The sequence below is a fragment of the Chenopodium quinoa genome, unplaced genomic scaffold, assembly GCF_001683475.1.
Source record: "Chenopodium quinoa cultivar QQ74 unplaced genomic scaffold, ASM168347v1, whole genome shotgun sequence".
NCBI classification, from domain to species: Eukaryota; Viridiplantae; Streptophyta; class Magnoliopsida; order Caryophyllales; family Amaranthaceae; genus Chenopodium; species Chenopodium quinoa.
This window is the reverse complement of record NW_018744290.1, coordinates 2071019-2091456: the sequence shown is the minus strand read 5'-3', so window position 1 is coordinate 2091456 and position 20438 is coordinate 2071019. Positions and strand designations below refer to the sequence as shown.

Genomic DNA, 20438 nt, shown 5'->3' with positions numbered 1-20438 from the left:
TTTTTTTTGTTAATTTGCATAGATCTGTTATTTTTGGTTTCGATTTGTATTTGTTCATTTGCTTAATGTGTATGGATTTGTTTTGGTTTCAATTTATTTTGTTTCGAGTATAATTTTGTGATCTTTATTGGTTTAAATTGGCTTAGATCTGTTTTTTTTTCAAAAAATTTCGTTTTTTTTAATTTTTTTTTCCCGATTTGGGCTGGGTGGTTGAGCTGGGTGGAGTGGTTACGGTGGGTGGTTACGATGTGGGTTGGGTGGGGTGGGTGGAAGGTGGTTACGGTGTGGGCTGGGTGGGGTGGGTGGAAGGTGGTTACGGTGTAGGGTGGGTTGGGTGGTTACGGTGGGTGGGTGGGTTGGGTGGAATGGGGATCTGGTTTGTTACAGGGTGGGGTGGGTGTGGGTGGGGGTGGGGGTTGTGGGGCGTGGGGGTGGAGTGGTGGTTGGGATTTTTTTTTATTTTTTAAAATTATATTTTCCGACGGAATTTCCGTCGGAAATTTCTGGCGGATTTAATTTCCGTCGGAAATCTCCGACGGATTTTCCGGTACCTGAAAAACCTTTTATGACAAAAATATTCCGTTGGAATTCCGACGGAATAGTGTTTTCCGACGGAATTTCCGACGAAAATGGTCGTTTTTCCTACAAAAAGTTTTCCGACAACGTGTTCCGACGGAATTATAAGGTGTACCGACGGAATTTTTCCGTCGTAAATCGGGTGTTTTCTAGTAGTGTTATCTTACTCTAGTTTGGGTGAAGGGTTTTGGGGTGAAGCAATGTTGACATCTTGTCACATTCTTAGCTGGGTTCCCACTAAGGGAAAACATTCTACTCCTTATGAACTTTGGTACAAAAGAAAACCAAACTTGAGATACTTGAAAATTTGGGGTTGTAGGGCAATTATTAAAGTGCCCGGTAACAAAAAGAGATAGCTCGGTGAGAGGGGCTTGGAATGCATCTTTATACGTTATGCTGAGCATAGTAAAACCTATAGGTTCTATGTAATAGAACAAAATGACTATATATCGAAACATTCGATTATTGAATCAAGAGATGCAATATTTTATGAAAACCGATTTTCATCAATGAGTAGACCTATGGATCTACAAGTTAGTACCAAAGGAAAGGAGATTGTTGATTTTGATGATCAACTTGAATCTCATAAATGTTCATTTGATAATGAGGATGAGACTTCTCATGTTAGAAAAAGTAAGAGACAAAGGAAACCTAGAACTTCAGTGATGACTTTATAATTTATTTAGTTGAATGTTCTAAGGATGTCCTTAGTTCTACTATTCCATATTATTTTAATGTGGATAGTGACCCAAAGACTTATAGCGAGGCCATATCTTCTCAAGATAGTGCATTTTTGAAGGAAGCTATAAATTATGAGATGGATTCCATCATGGGAAATAATACTTGGGTCTTAGAGAATTTACCTCCCGGTTGCAAACCTCTTGGTTGCAAGTGGATTTTCACTAGGGAAAGGAGACCGGATGACTCCATAGTGAAATTTAAAGCCAGATTGGTTATCCAAGGCTTTAGGCAAAATCATGGTGTTGATTATTTCGATACCTATGCACCGGTTGCAAGAATTACCTCCGTTATTGATTGCAATGGCTTCGATTTATAATCTGGTGATTCATCAAATGGATGTCAAAACGGCATTCCTTTATGGAGATCTAGAGGAAGAAGTGTACATGAAACAACCCGAAGGATTTGTTTTGGAAAGACAGGAAGATAAGGTGTGTAAATTGGTTAAGTCATTGTATGGACTTAAACAAGCACCAAAGCAGTGGCATCAGAAATTTGATGACACGATATTATCCTTTGGATTCAAAGTGAATCAAGCAGATAAGTGCATCTATAGCAAATTTGATGACAAAGGTCATGGTGTTATCATTTGTCTATATGTTGATGATATGATTATATTTGGTACAAGTCTACAAGAAATGACCAAGGAATTCTTATCCTCATCTTTCCCGATGAAGGATTTGGGGGAGGCGGATGTCATTTTGGGCATCAAAATAATTAGGGACAATAGAAGACTTATTTTAAGTCAATCTCATTATTTTGAGATGATGATCAAACGGTATAATATGTTTGATAAGAGTCCTGTAAATACCCCCATGAAACCTAATGTTAAATTAGTTAAGAATTCGGGGAAAACGGTTTCCCAATTGGAATTTCAAGGATAATTAGATCCTTGATGTATGCCATGACTAGTACAAGACTGTATATTGCATTAGCCGTAGGAAAACTTAGTAGATTTACTAGTAACCTGGGTGTACAACATTGGTTTGCAATTCGGAGGGTCTTGAGGTACCTTAAGGGTACATTGGATTATGGTTTGACTTATAGTGGATTTTCTTCGGTTTTAGAAGGGTATTCTGATGCAAGTTGGATCACTTACAAAGAGGATGACTCTTCTATTAGTGTTTGAGTGTTTATGTTTAGGGGAGGTGTCATTTCATGGTCTTCCAAGAAACAAACTTGCATTGCCGATTCCACTATGGCAGCGGAGTTTATAGCTCTAGCTTCAGTTAGTATGGAAGCTGAATGGTTGAGAAATCTCATGTTAGAGTTGCCTTTATTGCCAAAGTCTATGGCACCGGTGGCTATTCATTGTGATTTGATTTCGACATTGATAAAGGCATATAGTCAAGTGTATAATGGTAAGTCTCGGCATATTTCTCTTAGGCATAGCCTAGTGAAAGAGCTTATCACTAATGGAGTCATAAGTCTTGACTATGTTCCTACAAAATTAAATGGGATTTGTTAAACATCGCCCACAAATTACTACATAAAGCCCACAAAATTCACTTGGTTTGACAATATTGCCCTTGACCTAAAAAAAAAACACTCACACTCTCATCACTCACACTCTCATCGCTCATCTTCTTTCAACCTCTCTAAAAAAAAAAATTCAAACAACGGCAATGTCGAGGCGGCAAGGCAAGGAATTGGCGGCGGCGGCGGAGGGAAGGAGGTCCCAAGGAGGCAAGGTACAATTTGTAAAAAAAAAAGGGAAAAACCGTCGTGACGGAGGTGGGGCGCCCTGGCTGGACGCCCAGCCAGCGGTGGTGGCGCCAGCTGCGGACGCCGCCACCAGTAGGCTGGCGCCTGGGCTGGACGCCATAGCCACGGTTGTGGCGTTTATTCAAGGCGCCGCAGCCGTGGCTGTGGCGTCCAGCCCAGGCGGCAGCCCACTGGTGGCGGCGTCTGCAGCTGGCGCCACCACCACTGGCTGGGCGTCCAGCCAAGGCGCCCCCCCCCCCTTTTTTTTCTTTTTTTTTTATATTTGTTTTAAAATATTGTTTTTTTTTGTAATATCTTTTTGAATTGTTTTTATATTTTGTTGTTTATTTTTATAAATTTTTTCAATTTTGTTGTATTTTTTCTATGTTTATATTTTGTTTACAATTATTTGTTTGTTTTTTTTGTACATTTTTATTTTTATTCTCTATTTTGATTTGTTTTTATATTTTTTTTGTGACTTTGATATTGTTTTTGGTTAGTTAATTTATTTTAAATTTTATTATTGATATAGTTTTTGGTTAGTTAATTTATTTTAATTGGGAATAAATTATTTATGTTTATATATATTCTTCTGTGTTGGTTTTATTTCCTTTCTAAGTGTATTTTTTATTCTATTATTTTTATTTAAGTGTTTTGTTAATTTCTTTATTATGTTAATTTGTTAGTATGTTGTTAGTTTATTTGATTTGGGTAGTGGTAGCTATTTTTCGTATAAATTTTTGTATGTTTATATATTTTAAAATTTTGTGTAGAATTCACTGGGTCGTCATGGTGCGGGGAAGAATGTAGAGCTTCTTAGTAGAAGCTATTCAGTGGAGAGGTCGGGGCATAGACATGTCAGATCCCGTGGTATTTCGGCCTCAGCTCGTAGAGAACGGATCCACCGTCGAGATGAGGATGACGATGACGATGATGATGCTGAGGAGGGTGACCAGGAGGAGGAGCAGGAGGAGGGCGCAGATGAGGATGAGGATGTGGACGATGGCAGTGGACCGTATGATGATTACGGTCCATTCAGTCAGAGGGTTGATGACATGTACGAGACACATATGGTGGAGGTGCGTAAGGGTAGGGGTGGTAGGTTTATTAGTAGATATGACACATCATCTGCGTCCACTGTATCTGGGGCAAGCAGGAAACGGTCAAGGGCCGGTAATGATTCTTGGGTTGTTAGGAGTGAGGTGCCCGGTGGGCCTGTTGACGGGAGTGTGATTCCTAGCTTTCTTAGACACATAGCTGCCCGTATTTGGGAGGACCAGGAGAGGCCTTCAGTTACGGGGTTGTTGAAATGTCATACCCGGGAAAAGACTTGTAGCTTTTTGCGTACATGGGCTGAGGCTTGGCCGGCGGAGAGCGAGATGTTCGAGCGACTGGAGGGCACTGGAATGAATCACGTTCCTGCCACCATGCACGATAAGATTGACAGTACGCTGATCACGGCTTTCATTGAGCGATGGCAGCCGGATATAAACTCTTTCCACCTTCCGTTCGGTGAGATGACGATCATGTTACATGACGTCGAGGCCATTATGGGGATTCGTGTTGAGGGTAAACGACTTTGTGCTGTGGCTGATGCGGATCAGGCAGATTTGCTGGCGGAGTTGTTGGCGGTGGACAGGGCTGCACTGTACACCGAGGCGCTAGGTGTTTGGGAACACGGAGGTGTGAAGATCGCATCCGTGTTGCAGTGGTGTTTGTACCCCAGTGCACGTAGGACGCACGACGCACAGCTGAGTGCTAATGTTTTTCTACTCCTCGGATGTACCTTGTTTCCGAATAAGAGCGGCGGAAACAAGCTCAGGCCACGCGACATAGTAGAGGCGTGTGACCCCGACAATGTAGGCCAGTTTTCCTGGGGATCGGCTACGTTGGCGTATTTGTATCGCCAACTAGGATTTGCGAGTCAGGCTGATGCGGCAGGTATCACTGGGTGTCTGACTCTATTGCAGACCTGGATATACGATTACTTTCCTGCATTGCGACCACATCGTGACCCGGTTCCTATTGATGAGGGGATGCCGCGTGCTTGTGCATGGAGTCCGCGCTCGGAGAAGAAGTCCGTTGACCGCCTCCGATCGATACGGTTATTGCTGGACAGGTTGTCCCCCTTAGAGGTAACGTTTATAAATTGTTTCTACATTTTATTATTTGCACATATTATATTCATGTTATTAAATTTTAAAACTATGTGAAGGTGAACTGGATGCCTTTCGGCCCGAACCCTAGTGTTAGGGTACCCAGGACCCTGTACACGGGACTCATTCAGTATCGTGAGATCGTCGAGGCGTACATGCCCCAGCGTTGTCTTCGCCAGCTTGGATTTGTCCAAGTTGTCCCTCCCCCTCGGCATGCCCGATGAAGGCGATCCGACCTGCATCGTCGAGGGACTACGTCGTGCAATGGCCGGATATCATGACCGGGACGTGGGACCAGTTTCCGATGGTGGCCCGCTTATGGACTGCGGAGTTGCAGCGGCCGCCTTCTGGGGTTCTCCCATGTGTGACCATTACTACATGGAATGGTTCAACCGGTATTCGCACCCGAGGTTGATCGCAGATCTCGACCACAGCGATGATGATTATGTGCCACCGCCTACTGCCATGGAAGCGGTATGTCTCATATTATATTTATCGTTGTCTTTTAATTAAGTTTTATATGTTGTTATTGTATTTCATCTTTTGATTTTTGTTGTATGCAGTGGATGGGAAAGATAATGCAGGACGTACAAAAACTCTCTCTTGAGAAGGACAGCATGAGTGCAACAGTGAGAGCTGTTGTTGATAGTCTGGAACAGACCCTTGCGCAGTGGGAGTCGTCGTCGAGGAGGGATTACTGATGGTTTTGTCATTTTATTTATAGAGCACTTTAAATATTATCGTTTTAATTTATTAAATTGGACATTATGTTGTAAGTTTGTAACATTTTAGATTGTTCTTTTAGCTTCCAACTTAAACATATTATCATTGCTGTTTTTAAATTTTGATATAACCGTTCGTGGATCCGCGCAACTTACCCATGCAACATATAGAATGCAGTAAGCAATACAATATAAAAGATTAATGTTCTCATTAAAAGAGCAACGTACAAATAAGATTACATAGGAAGAATGTAAACATGAAAAACTAAAATGCAGCTAGGGTGTTCCATTCGTGGATCCGGTCATGATATAGCGCATCCCAACCCTCTACGCTCGCTATGCGAATGTTGTACCACCGAGGTATAATCGGTGACACTGGAAAATCGGATGACATGTCTAGTCGGATGAAATGTTTGTATGACGACCCAAGAAACGCAATAGCTAGCTCTCTGACCGGTGTGGTGACAGTCTCACGCGACCGCCAAGGGAGAACCGTGGTACAAGGATAATAAGCTTGACTATGCACTCCCAGGCCGAAATGCATGACTGCGCATTTGTAAATGTTTGCAACGGCAAACAGATCTAGGGGCGCGTCAAAATAATGATTTTGGCCGCAAGGTCCACCTCCCCACCGGATACGCCGCAGAGCGCCATCTAAGTCATCCTGGTACACATGACGATAAACATTTCGGTTAGAGGCAATTTCGCTGTACATCAACTGACGCACCAAACCGTAGTTGTCTTCGCCCATTTGAAAAACATCAGCCACGACCCGGAATCCGCAGTTACCATCTCCGACTACATCATTCCACCCTTCCAAGTACGGCATGATGATCGCAGGTATCCTTTCCTTGTACGGAAACTGATCAACATCGTTTCTTCCTATTCACCATATAATTATAGACAGTTAAGAAGGCAGGAGTAACACTTTAAAACTATGTGCAATGTAAACAACCAAAACGTACCAGTTCTTAGGGGCATATTCACAGACGATGAAGATTGACTACGACTAGATGACGATGTCCGACCACGAGCACGACCACGACCAAGACCACGGATATACTCAAACGCACTCCTGTTCCACCGTTGTCGACCTCGAGGACGGTCAACTCCTTCGGGTTCCTCATAATCTAAGGTAGACGTGTGGAACATGTCATGAAGTACATGCGTAGAGTCACGAATAATAGAAGGATGGCTGGAGGACACTCGGTCGTACATCGAACAAAACTACTCCAACTCCTCCTGTTCACGGTCGGCCGTTTGAGTGTCTGCATGCTCACCAATAACAAGCGTCCTCCAGAATGAATGGACCTGATCAACATGTAACGACACCCTTTCTTCTGTAATAACGCGGTGAATGGTGCATGCGCAAGGTAATCCATGAGTTACTGAAATAGCACACCCACACCGAGCATACACTTCGTCAGCCAAGTCCCTCATCCTGTTCAGCTCAGTGAGAATCAACCCCAAGCAGTAGTGCGACACACGACCATGGATAATCTTAAATATAAAATGGCTATACATTGTACCATTTCGTCGTCTGGAGTCCTCTAGAGAGTTCCTGATGCCGTTCTTCTGAGTTTTAATTGACTTGTTAAGTCTATCGAACAATGTATCCAAAGCAGCGGTCGATGAATCAATCCAGTCCTTCGTAGCTCTATGAGCGCTCTCAACTCTACATGTTGTAGTGTTCCCGAAATGAAGTACCTGGTTTGTCCAATATTTGACAATCTTTTCCCTGTGAGGGACCCATTGCTGCATCACATAGTCCACCAGTGTCGGACACCACTGGTACGAATCCCTGAAGTTAGCCAATGCTCGCTCATACGCTTCCTCTGTGGTAGCCTGTAGGATCTTCCGCCACTTACCATTCACCAATCTCTCTGCCATTTCCAAATTCTTGTTGAAAAGGTTGTAGGCTTTCACTTTCACGCAGTTGTTGATGTGCCATGTGCACAATAAGTGGTTCGATTCTGGAAACAGCTCTGCTATGGGGGCAAAGAGACCTCCCTCACAGTCGCTGACGATGGCTGCTGGATGAACATTAGGCCCGATGTAGTTTCTCAGCTTCTCCAACACCCAATAATAACTTGGAGTCGTCTCATCCTTGATGATTGCATGACCAATCAGAAAGTTCTGGTTCGTTGGAGTCATCCCCATGATCTCAACCAGTGGGAACTTGTACTTGTTTGTCTTGTACGTTGAGTCGATCAAAATCACAAATGGCCAAGACTTGATCATATCAGCACAATCAGGATGCACAAGGAAAAGATGAGTCACCTCCGCTGTATCTTCATCAGAATCAAACCAGAACAAGTAACCATGTGATTGTGCCTGGTGTAGCAGCTGTTGTATAGGGTTCCTTCCCTCTGACCGTTCAAACCTGAGTTGCTGTCTAACGTTGTAGATGTGTCTTCGGTTTGGATGGTCTTCTGGAAATTTCTCTAACACAGATGCTAATATTTTAGCAGGCTTGACTTGAGCATCACTCATTTCTTTCACAACTAGTTTCGCAGCAGGACTTAAGCCGCTCAGCTGTCGATGACCCTCTTCATATACTATCATCTCATGGTTGTGATACCCCCATTTAGAGTAACCAATCACTTCCCAACCGTCACGACTCCGTAGTTGTCGGACCTTTACTCTAAACTCACACCCACAACCTTTCCGCTTTGTATCAAACCGAGTGGCTGTACGAAAATCTCTTTCTTCTCTTTTGCGATAACGGTCACATCTCAAAATGCGATCCATTCTACCATCCCGTTGAGATTTATGAGTTACTACTACCAAGCAAAATCCAGCTGCAATTGCAACCTGTTTTGCCCAATCAATCGCCTGTTGAGCTTCTTCGAATGGACCATCATGTCCAAATATCCCACTGTAATCATCTCCGTCTCCACCATAATCCTGCATCAATTATATATTACAATAAATACATTTAACGGATAATACATTTAATTTCTATATTTACACAGAATTAACACAAAAAAAAGCATAATTATGTATAATCAAACTTAATTTTTATAAAAACCCAATTCGAATTTTCAAACTAAATTTAAAAATATACCATTTCGAATTTTCAAACTTAATTTTAAAAAAACCTATTTCGAATTTTCAAAATTAATTTAAAAAAACCCATTTCGAATTTTTTTTAAAAATCATTTTCGATTTTTTTAAAAAAAAAATAAAAAACAACAACAAAATCAAAAAAGAAAAAAATAAATAAATTAATATATAAGGGTGGCGTCTGCCAGGGCTGCCACAGCCACTAGACTGGCGCCTGGCAGGGCCGCCTCAACCAGTAGAGTGGCGCCTGGCCAGGACGCCAGTCTGGTGGTCTGGGCGTCTGGGCTGGACGCCACTCTGGTGGTTCTGGCGTATGGATTGGACGTCCAGGCTACGGTTTGGGCGTCCATCCTAGGCGCCGGAGCCACTCCGACGGTAAACCGTGAATTTTAACGGTGACTTACCTCGTTTTCCGTCGACGACGACGTACCTCCGGCGTCCCCCGCATCTCCGGCCTGCCCTCCGGTCTCCCCCGGCGAGCCAGTACGGCTCCACATTTTTTAAACCGAGATTATTTCAATTTTAGAAAATGGGCATAATGGTCACACCAAGTCATATTTGTGGGCTTTATATGGTAATTTGCGGGCGATGTTTAGCGATTCACAATTAAATTCGACGGATTGCTTTACTAAAGCAATGCCAAGGCATTCCATCATCTTTGCTTTGAATGGAATGGGTTTATGTCCAAGAAACACAAATTTGTGAAACCCAATCTAACGCTTGAAGAAACATCAAGTCTTAGATTCAATGTGGTTGAATTGCATTTTTTATGTTTGTTAGCAATGTTGTGTGACTCATATTGCTATGATACTTGTGATGTTATTATGTAGCGTTTATTTAAAGTTCTCCAGATTTAGAGTTGAGAAGCTCTAGATGAAGGTGTCTTATCACAAAGGCACTATTACGTATGTGAGAACCTACCTATGTAAGTTCGAAGTTTAGCCGCTTCAAGAAGTCTAGATGGACATATTGACTTTGATGAACTTATGAAAGATACGGACACATGGCTGTATAAAAGTGTCAAGTGATGTTAAATTCGATTTGTCTTGTGTGTAATTCACCTTCGAATGGTCAGAGATATCCGTGTGATTCAATCCATAGGGAAATCATGGGATATGATCATCGTTAAGTGTGTTGTACTAGGTGTCAATTCAATCGGTAGGGACATTGGCATTGATGCATGAGATGTGGCTTAATTGATAGAAGTGGAGAAAGTTTTAAAATTATACACTCTAAATGGGGGAGGATTGTTAGTAATTTAGAGTGTATGTGGGAGAGCCCTCTCCAAGGGGTGCCGCGCCCGCGGCCAGCCATCTCCAGAATTCAGAGGGTGAATTGGATTTCACCCTGTCCGCGCCCGCAGCATGGACCGCCGCGCCCACGGCCCTTCGGCAGTTTGCTGTTTCTTTCGTTCTTTTTATTGTAAAATTGAAACGAAGAAAGATGATGATTCAGTTTTTTCCTCCTCCCCAAAGTTATTCTCTCCACACTTTATTTGAAGAAACTTGCAATCTCTTCATCTAAATCTCTATCAATTAAGTTTTCCTTTGAGAATTTAATCATCTTAATACAAATCTTAGTGCAAAGATCGTAGTGTCGTCTATTGTATCTCAAAGTGACTTTCCGGTTCAACCCAAGCACCGTTGTGGGGAAATAATCACTTTAGGAAAGTGTATTCACGCCTTAAACGAGTATCGAGTATTGAAGACTCACGTAGTCATACTCATTCTCATGTTCTTGTTGTTTTCGTTGGCTTGGAGTAAGGCAAGTGATTATCTTTCATACTTGTAGTTTAGTTTGTAATTTTCTGTAATTTTCATTCTAAACTTGTAGTGCTCGGATTGTGTATGTAGTTGATTATAATTATACATTGTAATTTCTTTTATTCCCACAAATTCGTAGTACTAGAATTTGTACTAGTAGGAGGATTTCATAACAATTTCATGTATACAATTTTTTAATTACAACTAGATTTTGAAACTGAACCTCCTTTATACTTTACTGTGCTTAATTTTATGTATAAATGTGGGGGCAAATGGGCAATCAGTTACTTCGTATCCCGGCTTACATTTAAAGAAAAAAAAGAAAAAAAAAAACACTTCGTATCTCTTTAAATAAAATAAGGGTAATGTTTTATGTAGCCCTAATAGCTATGAATACAAGCACATATAATAACTTTTCTTATATGATATTTATTTAGAAATGCATGATAAAATTACGCACAAATCAGTGCAGTTAATGTTGTATATTCATTTTTAGCTCTTTATATGTAGCCATAGGTCCCTATGTATAGCATTTTCCATAAAATAAAATAATTAAATTTTCAATAATGCCACAATATTGTTTAAGTTTTCGATTTTGAATAAAACATGACCACGCGAGGAATCTAATTACTACGTAATTTTTATGAAACTTTGAATTAAAAATCAATAGGTGATTTAATTGATGGTAATAGTACACTTGTGACTCACAACTTAAAGTGATAATTTATTTGATCTTCTATTATATTGTATTTTTTTTATACGGTAAAATAGGGTGGGGGACCCCCCCTATCACAGGAATGGGGGATGAGAATTGAACCCCCAACCACTTGGGGGGAAGATGAAGGGACTAACTGTCCCTCCATCTCCTTTGTATGCTTGTTAAATAGTTCATGTATTTTGCACATGAAACATGAAATTTATGTAGTATGTTGGGAGTGTTTGGCAATTAGCTTTTTGCCTAGCTTTTGGCTTTTTAGTTTGGTTAAACAGCCAAAAAATATGTTTGGTAATTGGTTTTTTTATTGGCTTTAAAGTTACATTTTCCGCCAAAAGCTATAATAAGTAGCTTTTTCTATTGGCTTTTGACTTGTTGGCCCACTTTATCACTAATAAACAGCTAACAATCATTAATAATATTACCACACTTTTGTAAACAGCCGGCTTAAACAACTAACTTAAAAAGCCAATCCATACAGCTAATACTACTAGCTAGTCGAACAAGCTAACAACCAACGGCCAACCGCCAATTGCCAAACAACCCTGTTGTATACAGAATAACTTTAAGATGTCAAATTATTTTATTATAATAACCAAATTTGTTTAAAAAAACGAGTTTGGCGGAAACGAAATGTCTTTGTATAATTTTATATGTGTAATTATTATCTATTTAATCAAATATCCACCTAACAATTATTGTATAAGGTCTTATGAGGGGGAAAAAATGTATAGTCCTTTTTTTTTATATAATACATCAAACAATGGCGAAATTCTCATTAACCTAAATTTCAAATTCTTAATCATTATTCAAGTGCTAGAAAAATGTGAAGAGATTGTAATACATGGGTACTAGGTAAAGTGAAATTATTAAAATATGCCTTAACAAACAAAACAATGTACAAACATAAAATATGCATGTTATACATGTTTAAAAAATCATTAGTATTAATAATATTTTGAGGTTTAATCTATGATAATATGAAGATACTTGAAAAGGATGGAACTTAGAAAGTAAAATAAGTTAAGAATAATTAGAAGTGGTGGGCATCATAAAATTATTTGAGGTTAGATGATTATAATTATTGTAAATCAAAATTGGGCAACGGATGTCACAAAGGTGGAAAGATTGACAACTTTTTTCTCTTATACAAAAAAGTCAATAGGCCCTAGATTCACTCCTTGATGCAGATTAAAGAGATTTGTGTCTTAGATTTACAATCATTATTGTTGCTCCTTTTTATTTTCACCTTTTAGTACGTTTTTTAGATTTGACACAATTAATATAAATTATCTAGTATTTAAGGGTTCATTTGGCATTACTGTGGTTTTTTATTTTTTGGTTTTTTGTTTTTTAAAATCATATGATGTATGTATATAATGAATAAAAAATTAGTCAAACTTATTAAAATCATTATAATTTTAAAAATTGACAACAGAAAAGTAGAAACACCTTTTTTTGTTTCCTGTTTTTGGTTTTTTTTGTTTTCAAAAAAACTGAAAAGTGAAAACAAAAAACAATGTCAAACAAGTCTTAAATTATTGATTTTATTAGAGAAGACAAAACTTTCAAAATAAAATTACATGTTTGCATTGTTCCCTTAAAAAAAATTATTTTGTTCAATCAATTAGCATAAACTATTACAACACAAAGTTTTATAACATTTTATAAGGTAGCTAGGTACATTAACATACATATTAATATATCACAACGATTAGTTGGGAACCGCGGGTTTGTGAGTAAGGTTGGTGAAAATGGTGGAAAAATCACATAAATCGAGTCCCAATTACCATCCACTGATGACTTGTAGACTTGTATTTTTTTTTTTTTTTTTAAGCTAGAGTTGGATTTGCACATTTACCAAGATACAATTTTGACCATTAATATCTTTAATTAGAGGTTAGTAAAAATTCTGAAAAAAAATAATTTATAAAAATAGACATTATGACAAATCCAACAACATATTTTATGATCATATTTATAAATTATATATTGGTAAAAAAAACTAAGTTAATGATGACCTATGAATAGTGGAATTTTCCAACTCTAGCTTATAAAAAAAAAAAAAAAATAGGGAGTAGTTGTGATAATATATATGCCCCTTTTAATACTGTTAAAACACAATTACATTTTGATAGTATACATGGAGAAACATCATTGCACATTTGTACATAATAATATTTAGCCTTTTTCTCCCATAATAAGTTCAATAAGCCAAGGCCCAATAATAATAATTGTATGATATAGGAAAATGATTAATAAGTTCATATTAGATAAGATAAGATATGACATGGTATATATTATCTCTATTTCATATTATTTACAACAATTTGACATTACGATTCGACATAAATGTCTAATCGTTGCAAATAATATGAAACGAAGGTAGTATATACATTATGAGGAATTTGGATTATCTTATCTAGATCAAAAATCAAGACGCTTAACAAGAAATATTTCACGTTACATGTTAGTGAGAATTTGTAGTGTATCTTTAAACTCTTAAACCAAGACTACAATAAATAGGTACATCTTTTAAAAGCGGAGGGACAGTACGACAACACTATAAGTTAAAACAAACATAATCTTATATATTGATGAACAAAATAAGTTATGGTAGCATGTGTTTGTTGTTAGATCTGCAAAAATTGCCTGTAAAGGAAGAAATTGACGACCCACAAGATGAGGGTTAAATTAGCACCATAAGTTATAAGTATATTCATATAATTGTGAGGTGGAAAACCGTCATATGTTTACAGAATAAACCCATATCATTCATATATAGTGCCACTGCCATTTTGATTACTGTGTATGTTTTTATGGGATTGGGAACCGCGTAAATATGGCATTTTATTGTTCTTTCTTTCTTTTTTATTTTTTTTATTTTATTTTTAATATCATCCAAATAAAATAAACCTTAATGGAATTTTCAGCAGTTCTGTTTCTGTTCATGGAATAATTGAACATTCTGTTTATGCACAAAACTCCATGTATTGTATGTGAGTTTCATTATTAACTTGTCTTATTCGATTATATTTCAATTGAAGTGAGAGCGTATTTATAGGTTAGGTTTATTTGTTCCTACCACTGAGCTTTCATGATCATAGTCTTTGGGAAAATATATATAAGTGCGTTGAACAGGAAGATCTACCCTAGCTTAGTGTACTCCTTAATTAAGCTAATGTATACTAAGCTAAGCTAGTTAATCAAAAGCAATGCATTGCATCCATATATTGCATACCTTTACATACCGAAGTTGATAACTTTTGCATCAATCAATTATGATATAAAATTAGTTTTCGCCTTTTCGGATAGACAATGTTTATTTATTTATTTATTATTTTTACACCGGGATGGACAATGTTTCATATCATCGAATGCAATATAACATTCTAAAAGATATTTTTTTCCGCTTGACAAAAATGTACTATTGGATACAATTTGGGTTATGTAATAGGTTTATGAGTACTGAAAATTTAATTGATGATAAAAATTGATGCGATATAGGCTATAAATACATTTTATTTATGACCAGAGTGAGCTACGTTACTCCTTAAGTGATGAATGATAGGCTAATTGTTGGTTAAGCTATTAGGGATATCTAATATCTAATGTCAAAATTTCGTCTATATCATTTATCTTTCATGACTCTATCCATAATTACAAGTACACCATGTGCAGTGTTGAAGGCTTGAAGCCACCAACAAATTGATGGGTTCACACAATCCCAAATTTTCAACTCTACATATGGTTCAATATATGATCAAAAGCAAAGAAAATAGTTGATTAATTTATTATGCGTATGGTATGCATGTCTAAATACATCTATATTTAAATAAAGCCTAGATAATTAAACTACCCATATTATTTTGGTCCATTAAAAAGAAAGCGATATCATATGATAAAAACAGTGAAAGTGCATCTAGAAAATCTTACTCAAGTAATGCTAGTAGTACTAGTAGTTCCTTCAATATGTGTTGTTGTCTTCTATTCGTCGCTTATGCTCGTCAACTCTCGCAGGTAGGGCACTGTTATCACCTCTATATTGTTTCAACGCTCCCACTATATTTCTACTTTTTCCTGTTTATTATCAAATTTAAATTTTATTTAATAATAAATCTAAACAAAAGAAAAAATAGAAAAAAGGGAAAGTTGCTATTAGCTACTGCTAAAGTGCTAGCTATCTGCTCTTTTATCCGATGGTACCCTATCAAATCTACAACCCCAATTATTTTTTTATTTATTAATTTTTTTTTTTTAGTGTTGGTATTTTTAGGTAAAGAAAAGGTAGCAGTGACACACAAGTCAACCTGATCCGAGTAGCGGACAAAGCTCTTTAAAAAGGGAAAAAGTAAGGGAATTCTCAGTTTTCACCTCGTCCCAAAGAGTCTTATAGTGAAAGTGTGGAGCACTGAAACCTGATTATACAACTTTATAGTTATGAGATGCAAATCTTTTAAGCCCTTTTTGGTTCGGAGGAATTGGGAGGAAAAGAAAAGAAAAGAAAGTAAAAATATAAATTCCTTTATTTGGTTTTAAAAATTAAATGGGATTTGACAAGAAATAAAGGGAAATGGAAGGAAAACCTTATTCACAAAATTCTCCCTTTCCTTTCCTCCCAAAATTGGAGGAATTTGGAAGGAAAGAAAGATTTTAAATATTTCAAGTTTAAAATTAGATTTCCCTTACCTTCTCTTCCTTTATTAATATGATACCTAACAATAAATTCCTCTTCTTTTCCTTCCTATACTAATATCAAACCAAACATTAGATCATATAGTTTTTTCCTTTCCTTTCTTCTTCTTCTTTCTTTTCCCTTCCCTTCCCTTCTATTTCCTTTCTTTCCTTTACTAATTATTGAACCAAACAAAGCCTTAATTAGACCAAATCTCACTCTCTGTTACCCTTTTGTTTTTCTTCTTTTACAACTTATATTATTGTTTCATACGCTTTTATAGATCGTCAAAAAAACTAAAGGTAATATCATTTTCTTTCAGAAAAAAAAAGAGAATATTTATATTCTAAAATACTGTAGTTAATAATAATAATATTCCCAAACAAAAAAACCTACCTATATATCTACAAGCTTTCTTCTTCATTTTCCACATTCTTCTTCTTCATCCCTAACCAAGCAAAAAAAAAAAAAAAAAAGAGAGAAAGAGAAAGAAGAGAGAAATTATTGTTATTATTATTACTACATTAATTTGATATCTCAAGCTATGTTAAACCAAAGTTTAATGGAAGATCATCATCATCAAATTGGATTATCAAGCTCTCAAATGGGTTTTTACCTAAACTCTACAAATCTGACTAGTTTTTCTCCACCACTTGTTCTAAATCATCAACAACAATCTGATGATCTTAAACCCTTCAATAATTTTTTACCTTCTTCTTTTGGTTTAGATCATGTAACTTCTACTCTTACTCAAGCCCTCCTTTCTTCCACTAAGCCTAGACAAGAAGATTACTTATCCTCATCTTTTACTAACAATTTACCTCCTCTTTTTTCTCCTCAAAAACCAACCCCAAATTACAACCTATGGTAAGCTTACTTAGCTAGCTAGCACTCTATTACGCGTAATAATCTAACATGATATCAGAGCCATTGAATGTTTCGTGTTTTGTTTGAAATCGATTTTTTTTATATATTTGATTGATTTTTGTTTTTGTTGGATCTTTCGATTGGATAGGGCGGCGTGGGGAGAAGGGAAGGAGTACCAATTAGCTGGGAGCAAGAGAAGTTGTAATGGAGATGATCCACTACTCGGGGTATCGACCGTGAAGATGAAGAAGATGAAAGCAAGAAGGAAGGTTAGAGAACCAAGATTTTGCTTCAAAACCATGAGTGATGTTGATGTTTTAGATGATGGTTATAAATGGAGGAAATATGGCCAAAAAGTTGTCAAGAACACCCTTCACCCTAGGTAAATATATTCTATATCTAGTTAAACATAAACATTTACTCATTAATTTTTACTACGTCTTCATTAATTAGTACTTATTAGTTTGCATAATCATATAATATACATCTTGGCATCTTGCATGCATGTTCATGAGATAATTATTGTTATAGTTGTTGTGGCATTGATATTATGATAATTAGAAGCTATTTTGAAGAACTAATTACTACAAAAAAATTATGGAATCATAGTAATGCTATTAAGTGATCATTAGTCATGCTCCTAGATTAATTGTAAGGCGATCGATGAAGGAAAAAAGGATTTAATTATGGAATTAGAAAGAAATGATCAATTATATCATTATATTATTCTTTGATAGATCCAAAAAAATTATGTAGAGTAACAATTATACAATGATTCCTCGTCATTAAGCCAAAAAAATAGTAGTATAGGGAAACTTTTACATAGGGGTAAAAGTAATGTGGGGTGGACCTTAGATAATCATTTTACATTTTAATCTATCTAACAAAAAGGTGTACATTATATATATGATCAAAAGAATTACTCCATTTTTTATAATTTGAAAGAACTTTGTGAATCTAGTACTCCTTTTGTAGGTACTGTACATCTTTTTTGTATTAATCAATCGATTATTTAAGAAGTACTTCGTTTAATTAATGAGATAAAAGTTGTAAGGAAAAAATTAAATTTGTAGATGCATCTGAATTAGCCTACAAGGATGAACCCAGTGGGAACACAAAAAAAAAATTGATATATGCAATGGGGTGACATGTTAATTTAATAATTAATTAAAGGTGTAAGATCTTCATTAATTTAATTTGAATGTATTTAACCCAATAAATAATTCAATTACATGGAACGATTTTACTGTATAATCTAACAATTAAAATGCTGGAGAAAGTGTTGATTGTGGACTATTAATTTTTGAATCGAGTGATGAATATTGCCGCATAATTATAAGTTTTAAAATCTGGTAACTTTGATGATTATTATTAATCTTTCATCAATGTGGCTCAGGTAATTAATTAAATAAACAAGGTTTTATTCTAGTGGCTTTTCAATTCTGATCAGATCGTCTTTCTATTCTGAAAAGTTTTTTTTAAATTTTTTTTTATACTTATTTAAAACAACTTTTTGGCAAAAAAAAAAAAAAAGAAAAAAAAGTGTAAACTTTTTCAACAATTTCAAACTAATATTTTAATTTTAAGAGTAATACTTTGTATATTAATTGTCAAAGTCATGCATTAACAAACATGAAAGTCAAAGTGAAAAATAGACGGATACTGCATAACTCCTCAACTTGAGAATCTTATACTATTTGACATCTATTGTAGTTCATCACAAAGATTACACACCTCTTTTTAGATTTAGTTATATGGTATTTCGTCAGCTAATTAAATCCCTAATAAATAATCCCATTTTTCATGTTTACTTTTTAGCTAGCTTTTGAGCAATGTTTTCTACTTCGAATTACCCTAAGATCAAGAATATTAAGGTAATATAAGTTAGGACTACTTAAATTGAGTAAAATAAAAGGCTGTTCTAGTTCAATTTTTTTCTAAAATCAGTTTTAATAAGTTTATATAAGTTTAGTCGTTCAAATATGTTAAAATCAAACTATAGTTTAAGGTTATTAGTATCACTCACGCGTATTTATAGTACGAGTTCTGTGCTAATGAACATATATGGATGACAATAATTAGTTCTTGATGACCTTGAACTAACATTTTACTACCTCTTTGACAAATCGAAAAAGCAGTGAAAAAAGTAATGCTAGTGCATCTTGAGGATGTGACGATCTGAGTTGAAAGCATTAAATTAAACATGATCGACTCGACTTCTCACCAAACTTGGTTAATAATGTCAAGCTTAATTAATTGAGTAAAGAATCAAAGAAGAATGTGTTAATCTTTAATTATTCTTTTCCTTTTACACACTTGATTTAATCTCTTTTGTTTGTAACTTAAGAAAAATATTGAAAGTTTTAAACGAGCAAGTGTATAATGAGTTTCATATATTTTGTTTAATTAGTTTGGAAGATGTAATATTATCAATGAGTGTGCATAGTATAGTTCACTTTGCCAACTTATTCAACAAAATGCACGATAATATGGCTGTATTATATACATATTTACTCACAAAAATACGCTATTACAAGTATATACTATAGGAGATTGCTTCTTAAGAACACTTAGAAATTAAAACCCTAATTGTGTTTTATGTGGCAGGAGTTATTACCGATGCACACAAGACAACTGTAGAGTGAAGAAGAGAGTGGAGAGACTAGCTGAAGATCCAAGGATGGTCATCACAACTTATGAAGGTAGACACATCCATTCTCCCTCCAACGACCTCGATGAATCGCAAGGCGGCCAAACCCAGCTTAACAACTTCTGGTGATCATTGATCATATGCTACAAACTACGAATTCTATGATTTATAGTTAACCTAGTCTTTTCCCTTTGTGGTACCATGTATGTAGTCGTTTAATTACACTAATTGTCTACGACAAACACGTACGTACCGAGCTGCTGGTGTTGTTTTTAATATGCCATGCCAAATCCAAACCAAAATCATGTAGTTGTTATGTTTATTATCAGTTCATGTAAATGTCTAGTACGTAAACTTTGATTTTTTTTTGCATGTTATGTGGGTCGTCTATTTTATGGGAAAAATAATATACCAAGTAAAGCACTTGTAAAATTTACTTTTTACTGTAGTTCTTGATATAAGAGTTGTTGTTAAATTATTAGAACAGTTAAATGCTGTCATTTCCATTTTATATGTCTTTGACATTAAACGTTTAAACTGAAAATTTGATGTCAAGTTAGCAACTTCAATAGTTCATATTTCACAAATATATGTACATATATTAACATGCACACTTTAATTTGCATTATTTGAGAATGAAAACAGTTATTTTGGACTTTTGGATATTGTTTGCACAAAATAAAGAGTATCTATTTTCTAGGAAATGCTATTTTGCCTTTCTTTTTAGCTAAAGATAACAGTTTTCAAATGTTACTTTGTTTTAGATTGTGATTAGATTTTGCTTTATTTAGCTAAAGAAAACAGTT

General features: G+C 36.1%; 1 protein-coding gene across 1 annotated transcript; it reads left to right on the top strand.

Annotated features, from left to right (window-relative positions):
* The first annotated feature begins 16009 nt into the window (after positions 1-16009).
* Positions 16010-20118, top strand: LOC110695228 (probable WRKY transcription factor 13). Its single transcript, XM_021872463.1, has 3 exons — positions 16010-16982; positions 17131-17364; positions 19590-20118. Exons 1-3 carry the CDS (start codon positions 16660-16662, stop codon positions 19759-19761), a joined length of 729 nt encoding a protein of 242 aa, XP_021728155.1. The 5' UTR covers positions 16010-16659; the 3' UTR covers positions 19762-20118.
* The last annotated feature ends 320 nt before the right edge of the window (positions 20119-20438 follow it).

Bases quoted from the DNA above. Each gene is read 5' to 3' on its own strand.
- LOC110695228 (XM_021872463.1), top strand. From the start codon at position 16,660: ATGTTAAACCAAAGTTTAATGGAAGATCATCATCATCAAATTGGATTA. The intron at 16,983-17,130 runs GTAAGCTTACTT...TCGATTGGATAG, and splicing joins ACCCCAAATTACAACCTATG to GGCGGCGTGGGGAGAAGGGA. The intron at 17,365-19,589 runs GTAAATATATTC...TTTATGTGGCAG, and splicing joins AAGAACACCCTTCACCCTAG to GAGTTATTACCGATGCACAC.